The sequence below is a fragment of the Anser cygnoides genome, chromosome 7 (assembly GCF_040182565.1).
Source record: "Anser cygnoides isolate HZ-2024a breed goose chromosome 7, Taihu_goose_T2T_genome, whole genome shotgun sequence".
NCBI lineage: Eukaryota > Metazoa > Chordata > Aves > Anseriformes > Anatidae > Anser > Anser cygnoides.
In genome coordinates, this window is record NC_089879.1 from 720,797 (window position 1) to 734,344 (window position 13,548).

Below are 13,548 nucleotides of genomic sequence, written 5' to 3' on the forward strand. Positions count from 1 at the left end.
AGGGGTGACAGCAGTGCAAACAGCATGCCTGAGCCCTGGAGGAGCGCCTGGGGCACTGAAGACTTGTCCTGGCGCCCTTTGCCTTGTGCCGTGGGGCCTCGCCAGCACCACTCTGGCACCGGCACCTCCCTCTGCTCCCATGGGGCTGCCCCCAGCTGGCACTCTGTGAGGCTTGACGATAAGCAGAACATTCCTATTGACTCTCAGGTGTTTGGGTTTTTTTTCCAGGAAATAGAGAATAAAAGTTTCTAGAGCCCTTGAAACTGGAATTACTTTGTATTTAGGTGATGCTGTTCCATTTCAGAAAACTACTTACGATGATTGCAGAGTACAGGAATCTTCCATCACTTTCTCATTTATTCTACTGGGTGTCCCTTTTCCCTGCAGAGAAACAAAAAGCAAATGACAGAAATGTGAAAAGCAATACATGTGAAAATACTGAAAGTCAAAATCTAAACCAAAACAAACAAAAGAAAGATTTAGAAATGAATGTGCTTCTGGCCTTAATGTGACACAGACTGAAATCAGAAGAGGATGTTGTTCAGTGTCTGGAATGCTGTTAGTGAAAGGCTTGTTTTTAGAAAAGCAGCGTCCATGTTTTAAAGACATGTTGTTAGGTCTTTCAGTTCAAAGAAATTAAAAAATAGAGTTACTTTTGCTTGGCTTATTAAGCATACAGCCAGCTCAGTCTGCTTTAAGTCAGATCCTGCGGGTGCTTTGCCCTGCGCAAGGTAGTTCACTGCCATTTAACCTGCAGTAAGCAGGGTTTCAGCCGATGGATTTTTATCACCGCTCCCAGCAAAAGCCGCAGGCGAGCAGCTTTGGCACCGCTGGGCAGCGCCGGTGGCAGGGACAGGGCTCCAGGAGCCTCGCTCGTTCTGCTGGGCCTGGCGGAGCGTGGCCGGGGCTGCCCTCCCCGCAGCTGTGGCCACGGGCCCCTCGCCCTGGAGCCGAGGCCTGCTCGCCCTGCTTGCCGCGGGACCGGGCCTGCGGCCACGCTCTGTCCCAGGGAGGGGGGCCCTGGCGGCCCCGGGCCCAGAGCTGGTTTGTGCAGCTCAGATCACTTGGGAGATGGCAGCTGGGAAGGCAGCCTTTAGCACGGGGTCTGAGGTGTGCACGTAGTTATTAAAATCCGTAATTCTCTGTTCGTACAGTAATCGCAGTGACAACTGCTAAATAATCCCCATAATTTGAGTGTGTATCGCTAATTGGGATGTTTTTATCAGGCTAATGATAACCACCCATTATTTTGTCACCTTCTTGCTGTAACGTGTCCTTGATGATATTATATTATGTGCCATTAGCACTTGCAGATTGTTATTAATGGGAGCTTTTTAGAAGTGCAGCGGAGTTCAGAGGCTTAGGGCCCTGCGTGACGTTTGCTGCCAGCCAGAGAAGCCCCAGCCTGGCCGTGCCCCGCGCGGTGCAAGTGCCACGGCTCGGACGGGCAGCGAGAAGTCACCTGGGGGTCGGCCTCGCCGTGGCGTTCCAGATGAAGGCTGTAGGAGCAAACCGCCAGATTTTATTTTATTTTTTCCGAAGAAAATACATGCAGCACGTTGTAATCGTAAGCATGTCGTCTGATAATTAAAAGAGGACAGACGTAATTATACCACATGTATAATGTTCATTAATTCATTTTAAAATAGTTACCTTGCTAATTAGAGCGTCGTCAGGAGTCAGAGGAGTCTCGGGGAGCAGCACCAAAGGAAATACCATCGGGGGAATCTGGCTGAACCCCCGGCCCTGCTGGAAATTCGTGCCCGGTGGACGTGAGCAGAATCGAGTCAGCCCTGGGAGGGCCCCCAGCGACTCCCCGCAGCCGACCTGGAGTCAGGCCCCGAGCCCGGGGCTCGCAGGGAGGGCTCCCCGCGGGGAGGCTGTCCCGTAGCAGTGCCCGGTGCCATCCCCAGGGGCACGGATGCCACGGCACAGCGCGGGGACCGGGCTGGCAGCACTGAGTGGCGAGGGCCTGGTAGCCACACGGGAGGCTGGCCAGACGGGCCAGCAGCAGGAAACCAAACTCGTGGTGGGGGTGCTTGGGTGTGCGGCGTCGGTTCGGTTTGTTCCCGACACAAGTTGTGGTTACAAAGCGCTGATGGGGCTGTGGCTGCAGCTGGTGTTGGTGTGTGCAGAGCCGCCCGCTCCGGGCGCTTCTCCCAGCCCTCCTGTCAGCTGCAGGCCAGCGCTGGGTTTGTCGGGAGCTCCATCATCGCTCAGAAGACGGCTCTGAAATTGGTTTACTCAGCTAGGTAAAGCAGCAAGTGAGGATACAGAACATTTTGCTAAACCTTATATCTTTTCCCCCGCTTTTGCTGTATTTTAGGTATGCATTGTGCAGAAGAGAGATACTGAGAAGATGTATGCCATGAAGTACATGAACAAGCAGCAGTGCATCGAAAGGGACGAGGTTCGCAACGTGTTCAGGGAGCTGGAAATCCTGCAGGAGATTGAGCACGTGTTCCTGGTGAACCTCTGGTGAGCATCTCCTTCCCTCTGCCTCCTGGTGGCTTGCCAGCACGTCATGTCCTCAAACATTTTAAGACGGCCTATCTTTTGCCATCAAAAACCTTTGTGTTGTTTTTTTCTTAGTGAGCCCTCTTGCAAATAGTACTATGAAGTACCTGCTGAGGGGCCACTCAGCAGTTTAACTAAAACACCGTAGTATGTTGTGTGCTGTGTGACTAAGGTGTCTTGGCACAGTAAGATGCTCCCTTTAATGACTGCCATTGAAGAAATAGTCCATCCCTTGTGCCTGGAGATGCTGAATACTTTTACAGTCAGTTTGTGGTGAATTGTATTCTCTGGGGAGGCTTTTTTTTTCCAAAAAGCAACTTGAAAATTCAAAGAAACTAGCATTTTTAGAGATGTTTATTTATTACTTTTATTAATATGAAAATATACAAAGTCGTGTTTTACACAGTAAATGGTTGGTCCCAGTAAAGGACTCTGTCTCACAGAGATGTGATAATAGTTTAAGTAAGCAGAACTGCTCTTAGCCATAACTAGTGTGTTCAGTACAGTTTTACTGAGATAAGTTAAGAGACTTTAGAGGGTAGCTTAAAGCTGCCCTGCCTGTGTTTATATCTGTGCAGTCATCGCCAAGGCTGCTCTGTAAAATAGAGTGATGTTTGTGGGGCAGGAGGATTACTGTGGTTGTAGGGAAGCCAAGGAGTTGTACTGCCTATCACTTTTTACAGTAACTGTCTAGACAAAATGTTTTTCAAAAGCATTACAGACTAAAACTAGTTGTTAAATGTCAGCCTGATTCAAGGGTAGTTATTTTTAAATTAGACCCTAAAACAGTGCCAGGTAATGAGTATACTTTTTGCCAGTGCACATGCACTAATGTAATCTAATGTAATCTAATTTGATGTAATCTAATTTGATGTAATCTAATCTAACGTAATCTAATCTAATCTAATTAGTAGTGAGCAATTTGAAATGTAACTATTTTTAGTGATCTGTTTCTGCAAAAAAGTTACGTGATCTCTTCAAACCACCACGTGCATGGCCATCTGCTGGAGAACAACTCATGGCAAAGAAGTGCTTTGCAACAGGTTCACTGGCCAAATAAAATACGTTTCTCTGGAGCGCAGAAAAATCGTTATCAAGTTTTGCACAACATAAACTCATTTACAAGTATTAGAAAATGAGGCATCATATCCTAAGATGGCCGGTTAGTTTTGAATGAGTATTTAGCAGCCAGCCTCGCGGCCTCCCTGCCGCCTGAGGGGCTGGCGCCTGGCGGGGGGCAGGAGCCCGTCGCGGCCCCCGCCTGCTCCTGTGCGAGCAGGCCTGGGCGCTGCTGGGGGGAGCCAGGGGAAGGGCGGACACGGGACACGCTGCGGGCTACAGAAATACGGAGTTCACAGCCTGTACGCCCAGCCTGCAGGAAGAATGGCATTTCTGAGAGCTGGTGGCAAACGTTCGCACCCCTTTGAGAGGAGGATGACAGACCGAGAGGGAGAGAGGAGCACGCTCTCCTGTCTCTGTTGTGCGTGTGACCAGGGTAACTTAACGTTTTGCCTAGGACTGATGTCCTCACTGCTTTGCACATCCGTGCCTGGTTTGTGATACACTCTTTCAGATGGTAGCATGGCTCTCTGTAAAATCAGGCCTCCGCGCTTGTTGCTTAGGGAGCGTAATCGAGTCTTTCAGGCAGTATTTCCAGCCCAGCAGTTTTTGAGATTACCTACAAATTCCTGGAGCTGCAACTTCTCTACTGCTAAGAGGAGCAAATTGCAAATATAAAAGACAGGCCATGCTTACCTGGAAAATCATGCGTAAGTGAAAACGAGGTGTTATGCACAAAATGCATCTGCAGCACGCGTTGTTTTCCTTCAGACCGCGAGGCTCGTGGTGCCCTCGGAGCGTGTTGGCAGGCTGGGGCCGCTAGCCCTGTGCAGAGGTGTTAAAGCTTCACCTGCTTTCTCTGGTCTGTTACTCCACAGTAGCCAAAGAAGTTAGTATTTATGTTTTCAGTGTTTTAACAGTTGCAAACATATTTTTTTTCCCAACAGGTAATGAAGTTCTTGAGGAAATCTGCTCATTGCAGATTTCCCCCTCTCAGCTCATACATTTAGAATGAGCATACATTCAGGATGAGAAGTGTGTGATTCACAAGTATTATACAACCCCACAGACTCCCTCCATAGAAATGGTGTTGCCAAATATAACAATTGAACGTTATTTTGTAGTGTATCCTCACTGCTGTCAGTCTCCTTCGGGATCCACTGCAAACAGAGAGAGGCGTTTTACTCTACCGTAAATATAGGTCTTTTTTTCTGTGTTGTTTTTTTTGTGGTTAAATTAGCACTTGCGTTTTCTAATTCACTTTCAGGATACGCGGGGATATTTTCGGTACAGTTCTATCATGTTTTTCCCAACTGCAAATCGAGGCGGCCTGCTGGCGGGAGCGGGGCGGCGCGCAGGGGGGGCACGCTGGGCGCCAGGCTGCCGGGGTGTGAGGGGAGCAGGGCCGGCCTCGGCCAGGCGCTGCCCGGGCACGAGGCACCCCGGCGAAGCAGGGGCTGAGGTGGGAGCTCAGACACCTCACTTTGCTTTGCAGTTTTCTGAAGCGTCCTAAGCCTCGCCCCGGGGAGTTACGGGATCCGTAGCTGTGTGCGGCCTGCTGTGCGCGACGGCAGCGCGCTGGGGGAGCGGGGAGGGCCTGATGGGGATGGTGCTCCTGTCACGGGAGGCGCTGCCTAGCGCAGCAAAGGGCTAAAAAGCAAGGCAGCATCTTGAATTGTGCTCGCTTAATTAAAAAAGTGTAAACACCGAGGCCAACATATGCTCGTTGCGGGGATGTTTGCAGTTTCTCACAGGTGCTGTATAATTAAGAGAGGAAAAAAAAACACAACTTCATTTTGTGACTCCTGTGAGGTGCCGCAGGAGCCAGCCTGCTCGCTCACCACCCTGCTCCCCGCAGGTACTCCTTCCAGGACGAGGAGGACATGTTCATGGTGGTGGACTTGCTCCTCGGGGGTGACCTACGCTATCATCTGCAGCAAAACGTGCAGTTTACAGAAGAAACAGTCAGACTGTACATCTGTGAGATGGCTCTGGCTCTAGACTACCTACGCAGTCAGCATATTATTCACAGGTAACACCCTCTGCTACCCCGTGCTGCAGGAAATGAGGGCACTTCCATGAGCGAGCACAGGGACACGAGGTGCCCTGTGGTGTGAGAGCCCACGGTGGGCCTGCGGCTGGTGGGAGCTGGCCGTGCACCAGAGGTGCCCGTGCTGGGGTTTGGGTGGGCTGCATGCCCCGGCGAGCCTGTGCTGCCAGGAGGCCCCTGGTGCTGCGAGCAGGGCGGCGGGGGGCTGCTGGCCCTGCCGCTCCTCGCTCCTCCATGGGGCAGCCAAAAGAGCTGTAATCGAGGGCTTCACAGGCATAGTCTTGTATTATTAATTTCATGGAGGTGCTGCCTGAATAAGTCAGGTGGTCCCACTTTTTTTTGTTTGTTTGTTTTCCCTGGGGAAACATATTTTTTTCCATCTTAAAAGGACTTGTTCCTTATTAGGATATTTTGGGGTTATATCTTTCTAATTTTTGGTAGATAAAAAAGTTGCAGATTTTGTTGTTGTAGAATTGCATCCCTCATCTGACCGGGATTTCATCTTGCTGTAACCTTGCTTCTTTTTCCAGAGATGTAAAACCAGACAACATTCTCCTGGATGAGCAAGGTAGGATCTCTCCGTCTCGCTTTGTCCACCTCCTTCATTCAAGGGACCAATTCTTTACAGTCTTGAATACTGTGCATCTTTTTATTTGCAAAAACTGTGGAAAAGGCACCACTTCTTGTATTTGATTGGTGCTTGGTTGGACATACACGTGCATTGCCATGCGAGGAAAGCTCCATCGTGAGGAGCCCTTCTCACTGACCCCCTGCCTCTGCCTCCCTTCTCACCAGCACCAAGCCAGTGCCTCTTACAGTGCACAGGTTATCCATGCAAGAAATGCATTGTGAAGGGGCACAGAGCACAAGAACTTTCTTTTTTGAGTTCTAAAGTGAGTGATCTGCACATATACTTTTACTAGGCAGGAAAAAAGAGTTTTGATGTCTTCCTGTAGAGAGAGATCTGGGCTGAGCCAGGAGCAAGCTTGGAAACCTTCATGAGACCATCTATTGATATTATTATTATTAAGCAGTTTGTAGGCTCTCAGTGGTCTAATTGGACAGCTCCCATATATTCACCTCTATTCCAGCAATAAACCTTACAAAATGAAGACACAATCTCTCAGGGCAGAAGGCTCCAAAGCACCTGAGTTTTAGCATAAAGGCTTGTCAAAACCAAAGCTTACACTTGCATGGGAGTTCATTAGATGATAGCGCAGGGTATAAAGCCCAAGCATATTGGGAAAATGGAGATACAAGGAAGAACTAACAGCACAAAGTTGTTTGTGATTTACAGACCACTTTCACAGCTGCCTGGTAGATAGCAGAAAGCCTCAAGAAAGGCACGTGGGTGTGTTTTTCTTCTTCCCCAGGCCTGGGGCTTCTGCCCCAGTCCTGGAGACCCCAGCTTCCCCAGGCAGCCTGCCTGGGGCTCAGCTGCGCTGAATTGTTGTGTTTCTGAACACCTCTCCTGATGTCATACCTAAGCCTCTGCTGCTTCAGCTTGCGCTCATTATCCCTGCTCCTGTTGAGTCTATGCGTGAGGTATGCAGCACTTTGTACAGCAGTATTGCAGAGATACTCAGTTCGTGGCAAGACTTCTTGCAGCCTTGCAGATGCCTGATCTGTGCCGGTAAATACCCCAGTGCTTACCCGATCTGCCCTGGCTGGCTGGCAGCAGATCTAAGAAGAGAGGTGTTTTCCAGCCTGTTAAAATCATTCAGACTGTTTTTTTCTCCAGATTTTAACTCCCAGTCCTAATGATGGAGAATGTAGAAAGAGGGAGAAAGCACTGCAGCACTGTCGGAAATATTGTAATGAATTCTTTGTACAATCTTAGGGTTTGCAAAGTGTTACAATTTCACTTAGAGTGACATGCCCGAATTTGCTCTGGGCTGCAGAGTGTCGTCCTGTCTTAGCTCTAGGACTTTGCCGGTAGTCGTGGTTCAGTGGCTTTCATCAAAAAACAGTTACAGTTAATTTTTAATCAACATGACCGAGGCATTATTTTAGTGTAGTGTTTTTCTACTGTCTTCGTTACTGACTATAGATGGATATATCAATGTGACGAAGTGCTGGAGCTCAGTAGTTCCTGAGGTAGGCTTAACCAGTAATGTTTAAGCTCTGTAAGCTTAAACTGTTACAGTGCTTTTCTTGCTACTTTATGCATTCCCCTGGTTTTGTGCTGCACCTTGGCTCAGTGCTGTCACATTCCTCGTGTTTGTTCATGCTGACCACAAGCTGAACCTGAGTTTTCCAAAGGTAAAGCATTTGGCATTTAAAACTGGACTTGTCATCCCAGGTTTGAAACTCAGAATCCTGTAAACAAACCAACAAACAAACAAAAATCCTTTTCTTTTTCATGTTCAGCCTTGAATTTTAGTTGGTCGTAGCAGTGCCCAGTGCCAGCAGTGTTTGCAGAGAGGGGAACGGGCGTTGTAGTCCTGAAGGAAGCCTGGGGATTTTCTGGATGCCCGTGTGACGCAGCAGAGCTCTGAGAGCTGGCTGGTTTGTACCACGGGGATCTGAGCAGTCACTGGCTCGTGGTGGGGGTAACGTGAACAAAGAAGCAGAGTAGCCAGGTAGGGTGGAATAAGCTGGATATTGTAAATGGCTTCTATTCAAAATGTGAAGCTCCATGTGCAATTCAAACCAAGAAGCAAAGCTAGCTACCATTTAATTGTCTGGCAAGCACAGGATCCTGAGAAAGCTCCGGGATCTGTTGTGGCCATTTGGTGGGATCTGTACAGCAACCTGCCTGTCCCTGTGCTATGCTCTCGGAGACTGAAAGCTTATGAAAAAATTGTACTCTGCATTGTGATTGTTCTGTGCTGAGAGTAATTCCTTCTTAAACTGTGTCTTTGTTTAAGGTCATGCACATTTAACAGATTTTAATATTGCAACAATAATTAGGGATGGTGAAAGAGCAACTGCGTTAGCTGGAACAAAGCCATACATGGGTAAGAAATAATAGCTGTTCGTTCCGTCTGTATTTTACCTTGAGAGAATGCTCGCTGCATGCCGTCTCATAACTCCTGCCTGTCACAAAGGCACGGAGTTAATTCAGCCCATTAATGCATGCACCCAAGTCGTTCAGCAGAGCCCCGCCGGTGCTGCCGTGCCAGCCTGCCCCGCTCTCCTGCCCCGCTCTCCTGCCCCGCCGCCGGCCTTGCTTCTTGCTCGGAGGGAGCGGGGCTCCCAGCGCCCTGCGTGGCCGGGCGTGCTGCCTCCTGGCTTGTCCTGAAAGCCCCCCTGGTGGCCTTCACGCGTGAAAACAATCACTGTGTTTACCTGCGGACTTGCATGAAGTAGGCGATGGAAACAGAAGCTGACCGAAGTCAGTGAATAAACTGTTGTGGTTGTGCTCTTCCCGTTCAGCTCCAGAGATTTTCCATTCCTTCCTGAACGGCGGGACGGGTTACTCCTTCGAAGTGGATTGGTGGTCGTTGGGAATTATGGCTTACGAACTCCTTCGGGGCTGGGTAGGGTGCTTTGGACTGCCTGAGCTCTAAGAACACGCTTCCTTAGTGAGCCGCAGAGAGAAAAGTGACTTTCTTCTCACCTTTCTGTGTTTTCCCCAGAGACCATATGACATCCACTCCAACAACCCAGTGGAGTCCTTGGTCCAGCTGTTCAGTACTGTCAGCGTTCAGTACTCATCCACGTGGTCAAAGGAAATGGTTGCTCTGTTAAGGAAGGTAAGGTGCCTTGCGGGTGTGCTTTGAACTGTACACAACAGGACTAACTGGAAATCTTCCAGCACGTTAATGTAAAATTGAAATGGGACTAATTTTTGTTATGACTTTGCTCAGGCTTAAGCACAGATTCATCTTGTGTTTTGTTCTTTCACTTACCTCTGTAAAAGACGCATTGCTTCACAGCAAGTGAAGAAAAGAGGCTGATTTTGTTGTAGCAGTCCAGTTCTTACCTAGGCGAGGATTGTGTTCTTTCAGCATCCAAGCATATATATGGTCTTCTGTCTTGGAAAGGTGGCGGTCGTGGCTGGGACAGCAGAGTAAGATGGAGAAGTCTGTGCTGAGCCTGCTGCGTTAGCTGCTTCCTCTTCAGCTCGGCACAGCTGAAGAGTCTGGCTCAGGGGCAGTTAGTGGTGAGACCTGTCCGAGGGGGTTTCTGTGTGTCTGTGAAACAGACGGCTGCTTGAATTTTATTGCTGCAGCTAGAAAGTTCTTGGTTTGGTGTGGAGGCTGCTTGCTTGAGAACTCAGAAGGCAGCTGCTGAGCATGCTGTAGAAAAGATACGCCCAGTACTGACAGCAAATAAGGACTCCAGTATAAGTTAATGTTGGGTGGACAATTTACGTAATTTGGTTTTGTTTTAAGGAGAAGCAGAGTTAGTTACCACTGGGTGGAGTGTTCAAGCAAGTTCACATTGCCATCTGCTGGGCTGCACGAGGTGCCAGCTCTTAGAAGCGGCACAGAGCTCAGTCTGGCCATGGCCTCCCCGCAGCCCCGGCCCCGCGGGACGCTCCCGTCCCCGCGCCCCGCTCTGTCCCCGGGCAGCGCCGCCCGGCCGTGCCGTGGGAGCACCGTGCGGGGGGGTGAATGTCACTGCGAGCGGGGACGTCGTGTCCAGGCTCTCCGGGCAGCAGCACCGCGCTCAGGGTGTGGATGCCAGAGCTGAGCTGGGAGGGCTGGAGGCCGGGGCTGCAGTCCTGCGTGCCCTGGGGAGATCGCCGCGACGGGCCTCGGGGTGGTGGCGTGGCCAGGCTGCGGCCAAGGCTTCCGGCGGTGGAGACAAAGCACTGAGTTTTCCGGAAGCTTTACCCAAGTCCCATGCTAGAGACACCACCGACAGTCCTAAGAGCTGTACCTCAGGGCTGTTGAGCACGCAGCATGGTACCGTGCGGGGGTCTCTGAAAATTCAAGTCTGCCTTCACAGCGGCTCCCTGGTGGAGCAACAAGCCAGCTACCATTTCTATCTGACTTTTTTGTTTTTTCATATATACTCAGTAGTCCGCGTGTGTGATAAACGGAATAGTATCCCCTGGTGCACAGAAGAGGTGTGAAAATAGGGCGTGTGCAGTTTGAAACCAAGAGGAAGGGCCTCTGGGGAGGCTGAGCACCTCTCCAGGCAGCAGGGCTGCGGCAGGCAGGGGCTGTCTGCTCCGGCCCCGGGGGGAGCCGCGGCAGGGGGGGGCGTGCATCGTGGGCACGCGTGGGGAGGCAAACCCGGGCTGCTCCGAATCCTCACTGTACCGAACTTGTGACCGCCTGGTCTCACACTCTGTAGAACAGCTTTCTAAGTTTTGTGTTTGTTTTTTTATAGAGGGTGTTGCATATTTCCCAAAACAGAAACTTTGCAGCATTGCCGAGTTACTCGAGTGCGTTTGGGAAGCAGGGGGTTCTTCTTTCTGTTTCTCCTTCCTCACGGGAACGCTTTTGTCGTGGCAGCTGCTGACGGTGAACCCCGAGCACCGCTTCTCCTGCCTCGCCGACATTCAGACGTCGGCCTACTTGTCAGGCGTGGTCTGGAGCGACGTCGGCGAGAAACGCGTGGAGCCGGGCTTCGTCCCGAACGTGAGTACGAGCAGCTTCCCTCGCCCAGCCAGGGCCAGTTTGCACCCTAAGGTGAACGGCTGTGCCCAGCGGTAGTTCTGAGCGCGTTTGCTGAGAGGGAGGGAGCCCGCCCCATGGCTAACCCGCGCCTGCGGTGTCCCTGTGCCTCGCAGAAGGGCCGCCTGCACTGCGACCCCACCTTCGAGCTGGAGGAGATGATCCTGGAGTCGAGGCCCCTGCACAAGAAGAAGAAGAGGCTTGCAAAGAACAAGTCGAGGGACAACAGCAAAGACAGCTCCCAGTCCGTAAGTGATCTGTGCGGTAACAGCCAGCAGGGAAAAAGGCTGAGATACCAACTGTGGGGGTGTGCACCAGTAGTTACTGCGGCAGTGGCTTCCCGTGCAGATTTGTTTTGATAAAAACATTTGCCAAATGAGTCTTCATGACAACCAAATGTTCCTCTTACATAAGTTTGATAAAGCCCTTTCGCAATAATCTGTGCCTTGGTAAATGAAGTGAGAGGTCTGGGCATGCTGGTCCAGAGTAACACTGAAAAACCAAAGTCCGTGTGATCACAGCCTTTCTGAAGGGCACTGTCCCGTGTCCCCAACAGCTGAGGACGGGGTTAGATTGTAGTGGTTTGTCCGAGCATTGGATGATGACCACACAGAAACATCCAGGGTGTCAGTTCCAGTTTTTGGATAACTGGCCCAGCTCTTCCTCACGCCACATGGGCCGTACGCCTGTGTAAGCCCCTGCAGCCCTGCTGGGCTCCTGTGCCGGAGAGGCCAGCACGTGAGTCTGGAGGAGCGTGCCACGAGCGCTTTCTGGAGAGAGTTCATCAGCCAGGAAATTCAGCTGGAGATCAGATGCATTTGTTTCCCTTGTTCACTGTGGGAGCTAGGGTGCTTTTATGCCAGTAGGGAGATAAATACAAGAATCTGGGTTTTACAGATCAGACACGTCCTCGGAATAAAACCATCAGACTGTGCGCCAGGGCAGGAGGTCCTGGGGCAAGGAGTGCTTTGTGAGGGCCGCTTGCCGGTAGGGCTGGTGTGCAGGGGGCGGCAGGATGCATTATCCCAACACAGCAACTTTGGTGCTGCAGTTCCTCTCTGAGCTGAGCAAATTCCAAAATACGGAAGCAGAAGTCGTCCCCTCCCGCAAGGACACGGATACCCGTTATCTGAGCAGCAGCAGGAAGCGCCAGTCAGGACTTTGCCTGTCTCATTGTCTGCGCCAATTAACTGCAATAGATCCCTTCCTTCTTCGACAGGAGTTAATGCTGCGATCAATGAGACTTACTGTAAAGGGCCGGAGGATAAATCGGGAAGCTGGGGAGGAAAAGAACAGAATAAGCAGACTTGAGAATACCTCGGGGAGGGTTTGTTGCCAGGAGAGCTAGGGGCGTGTTGTCTGCCAAGACCCTCAGCACGTGTGGCAGCACGGGATGGGAGCTGGCCCCGCAGCGGCAGTGTGTGACCTCAGGGGAGGTCTCTGCACGTGGACGGGCGGGTGCAGGGGGTAGGACGACGGCAGACGCAGGACACGAGCCGTCCGCACGTCCACGCCTTCCTCCTGCCGTGCGGGCGCTGTCAGCTCCCTGGTGTGTGCACCCCGGGGCGCACCCGCCGTGGGGCTGTGCTCGGCCACCAGCTCACACCCGCAGGCTGTGCTGGGCCCCTTCCTCGCTGCCAGCAGGTAGCACTGACCGCAGGACACCCAGACAAACACGTTGTGTTGAACTGGAGAACGGTGTTACCTGCATCTCATGGAGAACTGCGCACGCCGCAGCTGAAACACGCCACCAGTGAGAGCCACAAAAGCGATGGCTTGTGCTATTTCCATCAGCTGTTGAGGCTGAGGTTTCTGGTGGCTGCTATGTGCTGTGCCTGCCGTAGGAAGCAGCGGTATGCAGATGGGACTTCTTACGCGTGTGTGGTTTTTTTCTTCAACAGGAAAATGACTATCTCCAAGAATGCCTTGAAGCTATCCAGCAAGACTTTGTCATCTTTAACAGAGAGAAGTAAGTGTGGGGGGTATTTTTTGGAAAGAAAAAATACTTTTTTTCCTGTCTTATCTCAGAAATCGAGAGTGCCAGAGCCAGAAGGTCAGGAGCACCTCGCTGAGGTCTTGGCTCTGTGTGACAGATGTCAGCCAAGGAGCTCAGGTGGTGCATCCTTGCAAAAAAGTTCTGCCCAAAGAGGGGGACAAGATCAGTGGGTATTAACCACTGCAGGCAAAGAAAATATGCTGCAGGGAAGCTTCTGGGGTCTAACAAGCACGTATGACACACCTCCAGTTCACCCATACTGTCCCCTTGTCCATCTTGCTTTTAGAGGGTGTTATTGGGAGGACAAAAGCAAGGAACGTGGGAAAATGTTCTGTGCACATCACGAGCGGGCA

At 51.1% G+C, this 13,548-nt stretch overlaps 1 protein-coding gene across 4 annotated transcripts in view; it reads left to right on the forward strand.

Annotated features, from left to right (window-relative positions):
- The window catches only part of STK32C (serine/threonine kinase 32C), a 91,040-nt gene that overhangs the window by 72,791 nt on the left and 4,701 nt on the right, over positions 1-13,548 (forward strand). For 3 of the 4 annotated variants that reach the window (XM_067000314.1, XM_067000313.1, XM_048048863.2), the window contains 9 exons: positions 2,327-2,478; positions 5,435-5,608; positions 6,157-6,194; positions 8,497-8,586; positions 9,005-9,108; positions 9,208-9,324; positions 11,038-11,163; positions 11,316-11,447; positions 13,101-13,168. In XM_067000314.1, the coding sequence (XP_066856415.1) occupies positions 2,327-2,478; positions 5,435-5,608; positions 6,157-6,194; positions 8,497-8,586; positions 9,005-9,108; positions 9,208-9,324; positions 11,038-11,163; positions 11,316-11,447; positions 13,101-13,168 (1,001 nt within the window). The remainder of the gene's footprint in view (positions 1-2,326; positions 2,479-5,434; positions 5,609-6,156; positions 6,195-8,496; positions 8,587-9,004; positions 9,109-9,207; positions 9,325-11,037; positions 11,164-11,315; positions 11,448-13,100; positions 13,169-13,548) is intronic. The other variant, XM_067000315.1, reaches the window with a different exon arrangement.